We start from the raw sequence: 14,556 nt of genomic DNA on the forward strand, positions 1-14,556 counted from the left end.
TACGTCGGCAATGAACTTGTGTCTGATAAGAAGAGGTTACAAGAACATATTGTGGGTTTTTACAAGACACTTTTCACTGAAGAAGAAATTATTAGGCCTGATTTAGAAGGGATTGATTTTGATTCCATCACTGCTACAGAAGCTATTATCTTAGATTCTGATTTTAATCAAGATGAGGTCGTACGTGCCATCAGGGACTTAGAAAATGACAAAGCTCCGGGTCCAGACGGATTTCCAATTATTTTCTTTCAAAAGTGTTGGCATTTCATCAAAGGAGATTTTATGGCTACGGTGAATGAATTTTGTACCACAGGTAATATTAATTCTAAGCATAATTCTACTTTTATTACTCTTATACCGAAAAAGGATTACATAGAAACAATCAAGGATTGTAGACCTATATGTCTCCTTACTAGTGTTTACAAGATCATTGCCAAGGTGTTATCCACGAGACTCAAACTTGTCATGGATAAACTCATATCCCCGGTGCAATGCGCGTATATCGAAGGCAGACAAATTATCGATGGTACCCTAATATCCAACGAGTTGGTAGATTCTAGACTAAGGTCTGGAAATGCTGGAATTTTATGCAAAATTGATCTGGAGAAGGCGTTTGATAGAATAAATTGGAATTATCTTGAATCTGTGCTTATTCAAATGGGGTTTACCTCAAAATGGCGCAACTGGTTGAGGTTATGTTATGCTACTTCATCATTTTCAGTTTTAATTAATGGATCTTCTTTTGGTTACTTCACAAGTACAAGGGGAGTTCGACAGAGATGCCCTGTTTCTCCTCTTTTGTTCAACATTGCGATGGAGGGTTTTTCCAGATATATAGATAGAATTGCGAATCAGGGTCTTTTCAGCGGTTTCTCAGTCACACCTACAAATACCATAGTGAATCACCTTCATTATGCAGATGATATGATTTTCTTTGTTGAAAATAACAAGGAGCAATTACATAATCTGTTTTCAGCTTTACAGTGTTTTGAGTACATTGCAGGTTTAAAGGTAAACACTGCCAAGACAAGGATTATTTCTGTTGGAGAAGTCCCAAACTTAGCCTTGTGGGATGAGGAATTCGGTTGTGAAATAGACTGTTTACCTTTCCAGTATTTGGGAATACCGTTAGGTGCTAAGTCCAGTTCGAAGAGAATTTGGGACCCAATTATAGAGAAATTCGACGCCAGCTTATCCGTCTGGAGACGTATTTCTTTATCAAAGGGAGGTAAGCTCGTTCTTATCAAATGCATCTTGTCATCTCTTCCAACATATTATTTTTCGTTGTTCAAAGCACCAATTTCTGTTATTAAAATCCTCGAAAAGAATATGCGCAATTTCTTATGGGAATATAAAGATGGAGTAAAGACTTCTCATTTGGTTAACTGGAATTTAGTCTGCGCTACTAAAGAAAAAGGCGGCCTAGGTGTGTGTTACCTGAGATTAATGAATTTATCTTTGCTTGCAAAAAGGTGTTGGAGGTTTGGTGTCAAAAAGAGCAAGCTATGGTACAAGATAATAGAGGAGAAATATGGCTCAGAGTTTTCTTATTGGAATCCCGGTAAAATTGCTACAACATATGGTATCTCTTGTTGGCGAGCCATTGTGGAAACTGCTAATCTTGTGAGTGCCAATTCTACCTTATACTTACATTCAGGTAGTTTAATTTCTTTTTGGAATGACATTTGGTGTGGAGATTTGTCATTAGAAAAAGCACATCCTAATCTTCTCGGGATAAACATATAACAGTTGCTGCAATGATATCTTTAGAAGGTGGTTGGAAGTTTGATTTTGGGCGTGTTCTTTCAAATACAGAGGTGGTGTAATTTGCTACACTACTTACCATTATAGGGGACAATCCACCTACTCAAGATGATCTGACGGATACTCGCAGATGGAAACTTAACCACACGGGAGTTTTTACTGTGAAATCACTATATGCTAAATTAGTGGCAGAAGATGGAGTTAATCACTTTCCTTTTTCGTTCATTTGGAAGACGGAAATTCCACCAAAGATTAATATCTTAATGTGGTGTTTGATTCATGGTAAACTGAATACAATTGATATCTTGCAACACAAAGGTATGGATCTCCATAATTCTTGTGTTCTGTGTGGAATTAGTGTAGAATCTCAGGATCATTTATTCTTACATTGTAAGATTGCTTATAAGATTTGGTCGAGCATTCTGCTTAATACAGGTTGGAGTTGGGTTTTACCGGGTTCCATGAGAATTTTGGCAGAAAGTTGGCACCATAATCATTTTCCCCCTACAGGGAATTATATTTGGGATCTAATACCAGCAGCGGTTGTTAATACAATTTGGAATGAAAGGAATTGCAGACGTTTTGAGGAACAATATATTTACAAAACAGATGATGATCTGGTTTTGTCTGTCAAATCCTCTATTTTAGTTTGGGCAGCAGCAACAGGTACACAAGATTTTGTGTCTTCACATATTCAAAATTGGAACTCTATCTTTTTGTAATTTTCTTATTTGTCCTTTTCTGTTCTACCTCTGGTAGATTTACATGTATATTCTTCTTCTCTAAATAAAATTTCTCTTTCGATCAAAAAAAAATAGTATCATGGAGAATAAGGATAATAAATTTTATTTATAACTTTACATTTTTGGTTAACTCATTTATTTTTCGTTTTATTTTTGTCAATAAAAAATATATTGCATATCAAAGGATCACTAACTTAGAAAATCGACCATAACTAATTTATTTATTTTCCATTTTAGACTATTTTATTTTTAATTATTTTATGAACAAAATTTAAGAAAAATAATACTCCCTCCGTCCAAGTTTACTTGCCTAAATTGGATTTTGCAACAACTTAAAGAAATTCAATTTATTTCAACATACACCATCGATCTTCCAAATTGTTTGTATAATATACTAGTTTTCATATCCTAGTTTTTGTTTCTTTGTACAATTTTTTTGTACAATTTTGCTAAAGTAAATACAATTTAGGTAAATAAAGTCGGACGGAGGGAGTATGATTATTTATTGCCTAAAAATTACAAAACTTACCTAATTTTGAATAAAAAATATATTACAGTAGTACATTATTCTCATATCACCGTTTTTAGCTGTTGCAGCACAAGATCATATGTCACTCCATAACTAAGGACTACTTTGCAGTAATGATATTGAAGCACAAGATCATATGTCACTCCATTGCAAAGTATCTCACAAAGTTTGATATATGTTAATACCTAGTGAAAATTGGGCATGGACATTTCATAATTCAATGAACCTCGGAAAAGTGATCGGCTTATAATCATTATTCAAAATTCAAGAGAATTATTTGGGACATGATTCCACCTACAGTGACTTGATGGGAAAAAGAAATTGGTGTAATTTTGAAAACAAGTATAACTTGGAGACTAAACAAAGATTTAGGTTTTAAAGGAGCAGTTGCTAGTGGGGGTACCATTTTGCTTGCAAGTGTACAAACCCAAATAATAAAATGATAACCCCTCATTAGCAGCCTTGTTAAAGCAGGGCATAGCCACTTCTACCCACTATATATTTGCCTATACATTTCTATTACTATGGCTTCGTACTAGCTTTGAAGCTAAAAGCATTTGTTTAGTTTGAGCAACTGCCTACGGAGTTCGTCTTAATTTTGCAAATCCAGTCTCGTTAGGGAACCTAGTTTTCTTTGCTGTAACCTCTTCTCCGTTCTTCCTCTTTTTCTTCAATCTGATATACATGTGCTTCCTCCGTTCCACTTTAGATGATGTTTTAGGATTTTTTGTATGTTCCAAAATATTTGAGAGTTTAGCTATTTTCTCTTAATTCTAACTGATTTACCCCTGCTTTTGATTACAACATAACATTCATTACCCTTGTTATCAGTGATAGATAATTAATTTAATTTAATATTTTAAAATTATTCACTATTATCTTAGGATATTTGGTCATCCAAAATGAAATTATATGGAGATTCATAATTTATAGTAGTATCTAGAAACAAAAAACTAGAATGTTTAAATTTTCGGGAAGGCATTAATACAGGTATTTAGAAAAAAATTATTCTGTTTGATGATTCTTAATCTCAGTTAAAAACCGTACACCAACCGAGGGAGTATATATTCATAAGTTCATAAAGAGAAGTAAAGGACAAGACCTGGATTGGGGTGGATCCAAGGCGGCCAATCAACCAATTTTGAAGAGGGACCACTCATTGTGTTGACATTGGGAGTCTCACTTTGATTGGACGATTATCCAATTTAAAATTGTCAACTGTACTCCTTAGCAATGAAAGATCTGAATACAGTACACTTCAGCCGTATAATGAGGCTGCTCAGGTGGTGGCAATGCGCGAATACCTCAAAATATAAGATTAAGAAGTGATCAGCATTCTCTAGTGCTAAAATAGATTTCCATGCCAAAGGGAGACTTTCATGCAGACTGTGAAGTAGATGCCAATAATTGTAACCCTTTTCATTCCGTTTCCCACCCTTTCATAGAAAGGAAAAGACATACAACTAAAAAATAACTCGGCACAATTTGGACATGACACATAAAATAAGCTTGAGCTGTGTCCAGAACTGATCAATGACCATCTTGATGGAATGAGGGTTAATAAGCATGATTTATAACAGGGATACTAGTTCTACTAAATGTTGATACCGTTTCATATTGGATAAAAAAATCCCATCAATCCTGACCGTTGGATCGATAAAATGGTAACACTTAGTAGGACTGGTATCTCCTTTATAAATCGTGTTGATAAGGGCCCATAATGACGATCGAGTTTGCCTATAAAATAGAACCAAAAATATATTGTTCTCATCCTCATGTACCTGCCGTCATGATATTATCTCCACCCAGTAGTAGTATACTAATAAATGCATGGATTGAGTAATTCTTGCATACACGTTAAAGATGTAATGTACCCATAGTACTCCACAATACCACTAAACCACCCAAAATGTCAACTGTCGCCTGTCGGTCTATATAAATCCAGAGTACGTAGATTTTCTAATGGCATTCAAAGCCAACACAAAAACCAGTTCCTTTCTTGTCTTAATCTGTTTTTTAACCTTTTCTTCTTTGTGTACAACAACAATAGAAGCATGCCATAGAACTGATAGAGCAGCTCTACTTGATTTCAAGAGTAAGATCACCGTAGATCCTGCTGAACTGTTAAAAACATGGAATCAATCCACTGATTGTTGTACCAAATGGGAAGGTGTCGCTTGTGGTTCCAACGGTCGTGTCGTAAATCTTTCCCGCTCTGCCATATTTTCTCCAATTCTGGACGACCCTGCGTTCATGGTCGGAACTATTTCTCCTTCATTGGGTAAACTCACGTTTCTCCGTCTGTTAGACCTTAATAACCTCAGGAGGTTAACTGGAACGATCCCTCCGGAGCTCGGGAAGTTATCACACCTTACTACTCTGCTCCTCAACGCCAACCAACTCAAGGGTTCAATTCCTGCATCATTTCAAAATCTTCGCAAACTCAATAGGCTGTTCCTTAATGACAATCTTCTATCTGGTACGGTTCCCACAAGCATCTTTCAACATATGTCTTCTCTTTCGGAGCTAGATTTATCCGAAAATCAGTTATCTGGTGGAATTCCATCATCAATTGATAAACTAGTTTCACTGAAGAGGCTTGAACTCCACCATAACAACTTCTCAGGTAGTATACCAAGTACAATCGGTAATCTTAAGAACTTGGCTTATTTGATCTTATCTAACAACCAGATTTCTGGAAGCCTTCCAAGTTCAATGTCGAAGCTAGTTCTTCTTGATAGTTGTTATTTACAAGATAACAAACTTACAGGCAGTATACCGGCATTGATCGGTGGTTCTGCGCTCCAGTTTTTGGTACTTGATAACAACATGTTAACAGGCAAATTACCTAAAAGTTTTGGTAGTCTTACAAATCTTCTTGGTTTGTTTGCGAGAAACAACCGTCTTACGGGTAAAATTCCCTCAAGTTTTAGCAATCTAAGGAATCTTCAATATCTTGGTCTCTCTAGAAATGGTTTGTCAGGTCCAATTCCTTCTGAACTAGTGAAGTTAAATGCGACATTAAAAACCTTAGATTTGTCATTCAACCCATTGGGTCTAGTGAACATACCGATTTGGATCTCAAAAATGACACTTCTGCAACTACATTTAGCTCGAACAGGGTTAATTGGTGAACTCCCGGAATGGTTGCCAGATTTATCTTCCGACGACTTATCTGCAAATAGTTTCTTGAATTCTCTTGATTTATCGAGTAACATGTTATCCGGAGTATTGCCGGCATGGATAGGAAAAATGGCAAGCTTATCTTCCCTCAATATATCTAACAACGGTTTCCATTCAGCTATACCAGTCGAGATCACGAATCTTCCAATCTTACGGATACTTGATCTTCACTTGAACAACTTCACAGGGGGGATTACGCCCGATTTTTGGAGATGGCTTGTCTCTGTCTCGTTGCAGTTATATCGATCTTTCTTACAATATGTTTGTTGGTCGTATAGGTAATTTTGCGAACCTGGGGAATATGGAATCACTTGAAACATTAGTTCTATCTAACAATCGTTTAGGGGGATCGATACCAGAATCTCTTGGAAAATTGAGACAACTTAGAACTCTAAAGCTTGCAAAGAATGGGTTTACGGGTAGTATACCTTCAGGGGTAATAAACTTGGTGAGCCTCCGAGAATTTGATGTGTCTTACAATAAGTTGACAGGGAAAATTCCTCCTCATACCACACCATTTCCTGCTTCGTCTTTCAAGGGCAACTCAGGCCTCTGTGACTTCCCACTTCCTCCTTGTAAAACTGCTTAGTAACCTTGTTGTATCTTTCTGATTGTTATGTTTGTTCCGCTACTAATAAATAATGAAGTACTTAATAAATTTGTTTTGCTTTCCCTTTTCTTTTTTGCCAACTTGAGCCACACTTCATTACCACACTTCCTTTTTCTTTTGCCAATTGGCTAAAAGATATCTGCCTGCAAAACAAAGAGTTTTTTTTTCTTTTCTTTTTGTTGAATCACATATTTTATTAATTAACAGGCTAAAATTTCAAACCTAAAGTTTTACAGGACTGAAATAAGAAAATGAATCGATACAGACTGTGGCTTTAACTCATATAGAGACACAACAATAGTAAAGAAAGCTAAACTAGTGGTCAACATAAACAGAATTATGCTATTCTTGGCTGTTCAATCCTCTTTAGAGAAGAGGGTCTTCCTTTGCGAATGGTTCTCTCTCCTGCCTTCAAGCTTATGTTGCTAATGTGATTGCTGAAAAATGTATTTCCTTTATGCAATATGTCAATTCTACTTTCTCAATCATTTCAATCACTTTTAACCATCTTACTTTGATGTACCAGGGTATATCACCACTTTTAAACCTTTCTATGACAGTAATTGAGTTTGACTGAATAATTACCTTGGTGCATTCCATGTGAGCATCCCATTCAAGAGCACATAATATAGCATATTCATCTGCAATGGAGGAAAGAGCCACACCAAGTCCACCTGTAAGAGTACCAATTACCTGACTGCTGCAATCTCTAGCAATGACTTCCAATACGAGCTTTTCCTGGGTCTCCAAAGGATATTCCAGCACAACAAAATAGAGTAAAATCAGATACAAGAGTTGTCCAGAAAATTTCTCTGACGCAGTTAAATCTTATTTGCCTATCACCAATTTTGAAGAAAATCAGAACTTGAGAATCATATTCTTGACTCCATTTATTGCCTTTCATTCTGTAGCTACTTTCTTGTACTGATTTTTATATCCTGTATTTAAATGCATTGCAATTTGGTTTAACTTCCTCAAACAACTGTTTGTTCCTTTGAAACCACAGATCTTTCTTTGTTGCACAGGCTACAGTCATCCACATATCTTTTATAATTGGGCTCGTATTCTTGGCAGCTATACATATGTCTTCAAAAGATTTTGGATTTTTAAAACCAAAAATGGATCAAAGCCAAGACCATATCTCCAAACTTAATTTGCACTGCCAAAGTGTATGAATCATATTATCTACTTGTTCTTGACAGATACACATCTAGACACCATGTCATAGCCTATCTTAATCATTTCCTCATCATTAATATACACACCTTGCTGTAGCTTCCAAATATTACTAGCTATACTAGGATACAAGAAATATTTCCAGATGTAATTAGGCCATACCAACTTTGGTTCTTTTTCTCTTACTCTCTCTACTGCAGCTGAAGTTACAAACTTCCCACTTTTGTGCCCAGTCCATACCATCTGGTTTTCACCATTACCAATTTCAGGTAAACAAAAATTGGGTAAGAGTTGTTGTAGCTCAGTAGGTATACACCAAGATTTTCCATTTAACAAACTTGCCACCTTCATATTTATATTGTTTTGAACCAATTTAGAGAAACCAATCTAATTTACTAATGGTGAATCTCCAACCCAAGTATCAAACCAAACTGATATATTGGATCCATTCCCTACACACCACCTTATGTTTTCTTTTAAGTAATTCCAAGCCCATTTCAGTCCTTTCCATATAGATGATTGTTTCCATGTGTTGGTCCACAATCCATATTTATCCTTAAATTTAGTATTGAAGAATTGAGCCCACTCTTCTTGTGAATTTAGAATTTTCCACAACATTTTCACCAGCAACACTTTATTGATCACTTCAAGCATGTGTATTCCCAGCCCCCCTCCTTATATGGAGTACACACTCTCTTCCTTGGAAATAATTTTGAATTTTCTTTTATCCCCATCATCAGACCATAGAAAGTTTCTAATGATTTTCTCACAAGTTTTTATAACAAAAGAAGGCCACTTATATACAACCATTGAATATATAGGAATGCTACACAAAACTGACTTGACAAGTATCACTCTATCTTGAAATGAAAGAAGTTTACCTTTCCAGACTGCTAGCTTTCTTTGAAGTTGTTCCACCATAGGCCACACCATTGCTGAAGTTACTCTTCCTAGAGATAAGATAACCCCCAAATATTTATCTGGAAAATGAGATAACTCCGTATTAACCACTTCACTTATTTGCTGTTTTCTTGCAGTTGTAACACCATCCACAAAGCATTTGCTTTTGTTTTTGTTAATTACTTGCCCTGATCTCATTTGGTAATCATCCAATAGTGATAATAAGTTTTTTAAACTCTTTTTTGCTCCATTGCAAAACATGAATACATCATCTGCAAAAAACAGATGAGTAGGATTAACACCATTTCTAATCACCGTAGGAAGTATTTTACCCATTCCAACTAACTTTGAAATATTCCTGCTTAACACATCCTCCATCAACACAAATAGAATGGGAGATAGTGTATCTACTTTCCTCAATCCCCTTCTAACTGAGAAAAAACCACTTGGACCACCATTCACCATGACTGATATCCTTGCAGATTGAAATAATGCCATTAGCCAATCACACCGTGAGAAAGAAAAACCATATTTCCTTAACACTTTCATAAGAAATTCCCAACTGACATAGTCATATACTTGAGAAATATCCAACTTAAGCCCAACATTCCCTCCTATTCTTTTAATTTTCATTTCATTCACCAGTTCAGATGCAAGCATAACTTGTTCTTGAATGCTTCTTCCCTTTATATATGCAGATTGTTGTGGAGATATCAGCTTCACCATCAAACTACTTATCCTTGTAGTAATAATTTTTGTAAATTTTTTGAATAACACATTACTCAAACCTATGGGCCTGAACTGATTTGCACTCCTTTCACCTTGTGTTTTTGGAAATAACACCAAGAAACTAGAATTCATACCTTTAAGAATGGATCTCCTTATCCAACAAAACTGAATTGCAGCCACCAAGTCATGTTGAATAATTTCCCAACAACTTCTATAAAAAACTCCTGAGAAACCATCTGGACCAGGATAACTATCAGGATCCATATCAAAGACTGTTTTTTTTTTAATTTCCTCTATACTAGGAATATCATCCAAGTATTTTTGGTCTTCTACATCAATCAACTGAGGTATTTCTTATAATAATTCCTCCTTAACAGTGACACCTTTCTCTTCAAACTTTTTTTGAAAATGATTTTCAAGACTGTCTGCAATTTGTTTTTGATCTGATATACCTTCAGAATCCTCCAATTCACTTATCAAATTACTAGAAGACCTAATTTTTAAGTTGGTATGAAAAAAGCTTGTATTTGCTGCTTCCTCTTTGATCCACTTAACTCTTGCCTTTTTTCTCATTAGAGTATTAAGTTGAACTTCTCTATTTGCATGATCATTTTGTGATGCAACTAATACATCCAATGCTTGTGAATCAAATGGATTAGAATCTGATACTTGCATTTCTTCAATTACCTTGTTTTCAGCTTCTTTAAGTTTAACGTGTACATTTCCAAATACCCTCCAATTCCAATCATTTAGTATCCTTTTTAACTCCTTCAGTTTCTTCATGAATGTAAAAGCAGGATCACCATTAATCTCAGCAGACCAACTTTCCTTAACCACATTTAAAAAATATGGATGACTTATCCACATTTTTTGAAATTTCCTAGGTATATTCTGTGGCTTTGGAATATTTGCACATCCTCCCAATAAAGGAGAATGATCTGATACAATTCTAAGGCCTACTTTATATCCCCAATCTTCATATTTCTGCAACCATTTTTGATTAAACACCACCCTGTCTAATGTACATAAAATTCTTTTGCTTCATTGTTGACAATTAGACCAAGAAAACTGCAATCATGTTTTTGGAGCTTGAAGAAGTTCACATTTATTTAAACCTTCACTGAATTCCAACATTGAAATTCTGTTAGGATTTCTCCCCCAAACTTTTTAATCTGAAGTCAATATTGCATTAAAATAACCTAAAATTATCCAACGCTTATTCATATCACTTATCATTTCCATTTCTGACCAAAGGAATCTTCTTTGAACTAACTTCACATGAGCATGAACACCAGAAACCAATACATCACCTACACTGACAGTGACCATCTGACTTGACATTGATATAACAGTTGGCTGAGTTATACTTGCATTCCAAAAAAGCCATATGTTGCCTTTATTGTCTGAAATTGAATTATAAATAACCATTTTCTACTTCCTGGAAGATTTAGTTTACTATAAAAAGAGGTACTACAATAAACTTTTGGTTCTGCTATCCATAACAAAGAAGGGATAAATTGATTTACCAGAGACCATAATTTGTCTTGAGCCCTTTTTCTTCTAAGGCCCCTGATATTCCAATAAGCTATCTTCATTGTTTGTTTGGGGGATTCTTAGTACCCCCTTTTCTCTGATTTTTCCTGAAGTTATATTTGTTATTGACTGGAGCAGGTTTAACTCCCTTCATTTTACTTGGTTATGAAGAAGAACTTCCTGTCACCATTTTTTTTTTCAACCAAATTTGCCCAAGAAGTAACTTGAACAACTTCATTTGTTACTTTTCCATTAGAACCATTAACAAAAGAAACAGTGTTGTTCTGCAAACTATTTTCCTCATCTATCTTGAGTAATTTTGGAACTTCAAGAATATTTGATTGATCTTCATCTTCCATATTCTGATTTTGACTCTTATATTTTTTAGAAACTTTTCCTAACACAACATCAACAAATTTAACTACACTTTCCACTTCAGAGATTTCAGTATTTGAAGGTTGTTTTGGAGGTTCCTCTTCTGCAATAATTTCCTCATCCACATTTATATCATCTTCTTGTTCAATTTCATCTTGATTAAGGATACGAAATCTTCCACTGCTAATATTAACTGGTATTGAGTTACTACCAGTATGAATAGGTGTGACAATTGAAATAATGACCTCTTCTTCAAGCACTTGAGTATTGGTAACACCAGATGTGCTACTCTATCTTCTTTCTGTATTAGAATTACTCTTGTCAACCTCAGACCTATCACAAATATCAAAAGGAATATGAGTTTTACCTGCCTTGGGTGTTTGTTGTTGAACATTAGTTGTTGCATAAGACATATTATTCTGAATAGTATTTTCTTGCGGATTTTTGTTCTTATCAACTCTGCATTCAACAATGCTGTGACCAACAATCTTGCAAGTATGACAAAATTTAGGACAACTGGAATTGATATGTTTTGAAGAAAACCTCCATATTTAGTACCAATCCATACCTTATTAGGAACAGTTTTTGTAAAATCAATTTCAACTAAAACATTTGCATAATACCCATCCTCACATCTTGCAGTAGCTTCATCTAGTTTGATTGGTGTACCAATTTCCTTGCAAATCTTAAACAATATCTTCTCACTCCAAAACTCAAGTCCTAAACCAGGTAATCTAACCCATACCGTAGCTTTTGAAGTTCTTTGACTTTCAGGGCGAAAATTAGAGATCCAATTTCGTACTTGTAATACTTGATTCAGATCCTCTCATTTCCCTTTCTTAATGTATTGACGATCAAGTTCATTATCCAACTTTATTGTGAAAAACCTCTTCCTAATGGTATTATCTTGCAATCCCCTGTTAATTTCCATTATCGACGAAGAAGAATAGCAGAATCAAAAAATTTAATTTGTTGTAAAATTTAATCTTCCAATTAACGAAAACCTCCAAGGATCTAAACTTTCTTCAAATAAATCATCAGGTAATTCAATCGAAGGAATTACCTGAGAATGTTTTTCTTTATTAAAACCTAGCATATCTGATTTAAAACCATTAAACAAAGTGGATTTAGGACAAGAATCCATAAAACCGCCTGACTTAATGATTAATCATCACCAGATTCAACTTATTCAAGAAAATTTTTAAGTAGAATTTATTAGAGCATTGCTCGGTCGAACTCGCATGCGTTGCTACCTCAAGCATGTTTGTCAATTTTAGTGATCAAAACTATAAGTCTTGATTTCTTGTCTATTATAGCTAAGTCTCAGACTAGGATAGAAAGTGTAGTTGAGCTCAAGGACTTCATGGAGATTCATCATACAAGTAGAAGAACTACTCAAGAAACCAGTGGAACTTCTCAACAAAAAAGTATGTGAAGACTTGAATTTATCTATCACTCAAAAGTCTATCTACTCTATCTCCTACTCTTTGAGACAAGAAGTCGTATGCTATATATATATAGACTTGGATTATACACATTTGGTATTTCGAGCCGAGTATACATCGCCTATCTATATCTCGAAATATGTGTTGGTAACCTTTTCGCTTCGATCAAGTTTATATTTACCATGTGACGAAAGTCATGATATGTTTTGACGAGAAACGGTGTAGCAACTATATAACGTCCTCTAAGAATGTTTCAATCATTCAAATGAGAGTTTAGATTACATAACCAATGGTGGACATAAGCATTGTTGTGGAAACACATTTATGTATAAGTCCTATTCCTTGAACCAAAGTTTGCGAACTTTGTTGATCAAGCGAATCGGAAGAATGGCGTGAGCCAAGTCCGTGAAATCAGTCCGCGAACTGCTAAAGTTCTCAAACCCTAGAATTTCTGCTGGAGTTGACAAACTACTTGCATGAATCTAAATCCGCGAACTCAGTCCGCAAACCCAACCTGAGAACTTCTGCTGGAGTTTGTAAACTCTTCCCGGTAACTTAAGTCCGCGAACCTAGTCTGCGAACTTGAGAAGGTTATATATATGAAGATGATTTCTGAACTTAAACTTAAAAAGACTAAGGAATGCAGTTTCAAAACCGCGGCTATAAAAGTTCATGAACCTATTCAAGTGAATCAAATCATCTTTGTTTCAATTGTTTCTTGTGTAGCACATAAGATTTCCTTGCAATTGAAAAACTCTCTAACTAGTTCATTTGAAGTCATTTGAACTAGTTATGGTGAAGAAGAACATGGTTGATATGAAATACTCATATGGCTAACCTTTTAGTTAACTATTGTTGAACCAACAAGTGTATACGTTTGGGTACGGTTAACAAACCTAGAAGCATGCATTGTCAAGTGTGTGTAACAAGCTAAGTTTTCGATCTAACGGTTGAGAAATATTAGCTTGAATTTAAATCAGGTTTTCATCTAACAATGAATATTGAATGCTTTTTTACTAAGATAACATCGATTGCAAACCCTAATTTGAAAGACTATATAAAGGAGACATCTAGTATTGTGCAAAACTAATCCCCACACCTTACGTGTGATACTAGTTTGCGTGCTAGAGTCGATTCTCCTTTAACCTTTGGTTTTCTTCTTCTAAAACCAGATTAACGACTTAAAGACTTCATTGGGATTTTGAAGCCAGACAAATACTACTTTCATCGTAGTTGTGTGATCTGATCTTGCATCTTCTATCGTACGAGTACAATCAGATTGATTTACTTGAGATTGATATCTCTGATAGGAAATATATAAAAAGTAATTACAAATATCTTCATCTCATTGTTTGTGATTCCGCAACATCTTGTTTCGCTACCATACGATTAAGATTGTTGTGAGGTGATTGATAACTCTAGGCTGTTCTTCGGGAATATAAGAACGAATTATCAATTGGTTCCTGTTCACCTTGATTATTATCAAAAGACAAAACAAAACCTTTAAGGTTTATCTGTGGGAGACAGATTGATCATTTGATAGACTTGTTTGTGTGAGACATATTTGTT

The 14,556-nt window shown here is 35.1% G+C and overlaps 1 protein-coding gene across 1 annotated transcript; it reads left to right on the forward strand.

Moving 5' to 3' along the window:
- Positions 1–4,998: 4,998 nt before the first annotated feature.
- Positions 4,999–6,883, forward strand: LOC113291264 (LRR receptor-like serine/threonine-protein kinase FLS2). The gene has a single exon (XM_026540816.1). It carries the CDS (start codon positions 4,999–5,001, stop codon positions 6,499–6,501), a length of 1,503 nt encoding a protein of 500 aa, XP_026396601.1. The 3' UTR covers positions 6,502–6,883.
- Positions 6,884–14,556: the final 7,673 nt, after the last annotated feature.

This window comes from Papaver somniferum, chromosome 6 (genome assembly GCF_003573695.1).
Source record: "Papaver somniferum cultivar HN1 chromosome 6, ASM357369v1, whole genome shotgun sequence".
NCBI classification, from domain to species: domain Eukaryota; kingdom Viridiplantae; phylum Streptophyta; class Magnoliopsida; order Ranunculales; family Papaveraceae; genus Papaver; species Papaver somniferum.

Bases quoted from the DNA above. Each gene is read 5' to 3' on its own strand.
- LOC113291264 (XM_026540816.1), top strand. From the start codon at position 4,999: ATGGCATTCAAAGCCAACACAAAAACCAGTTCCTTTCTTGTCTTAATC.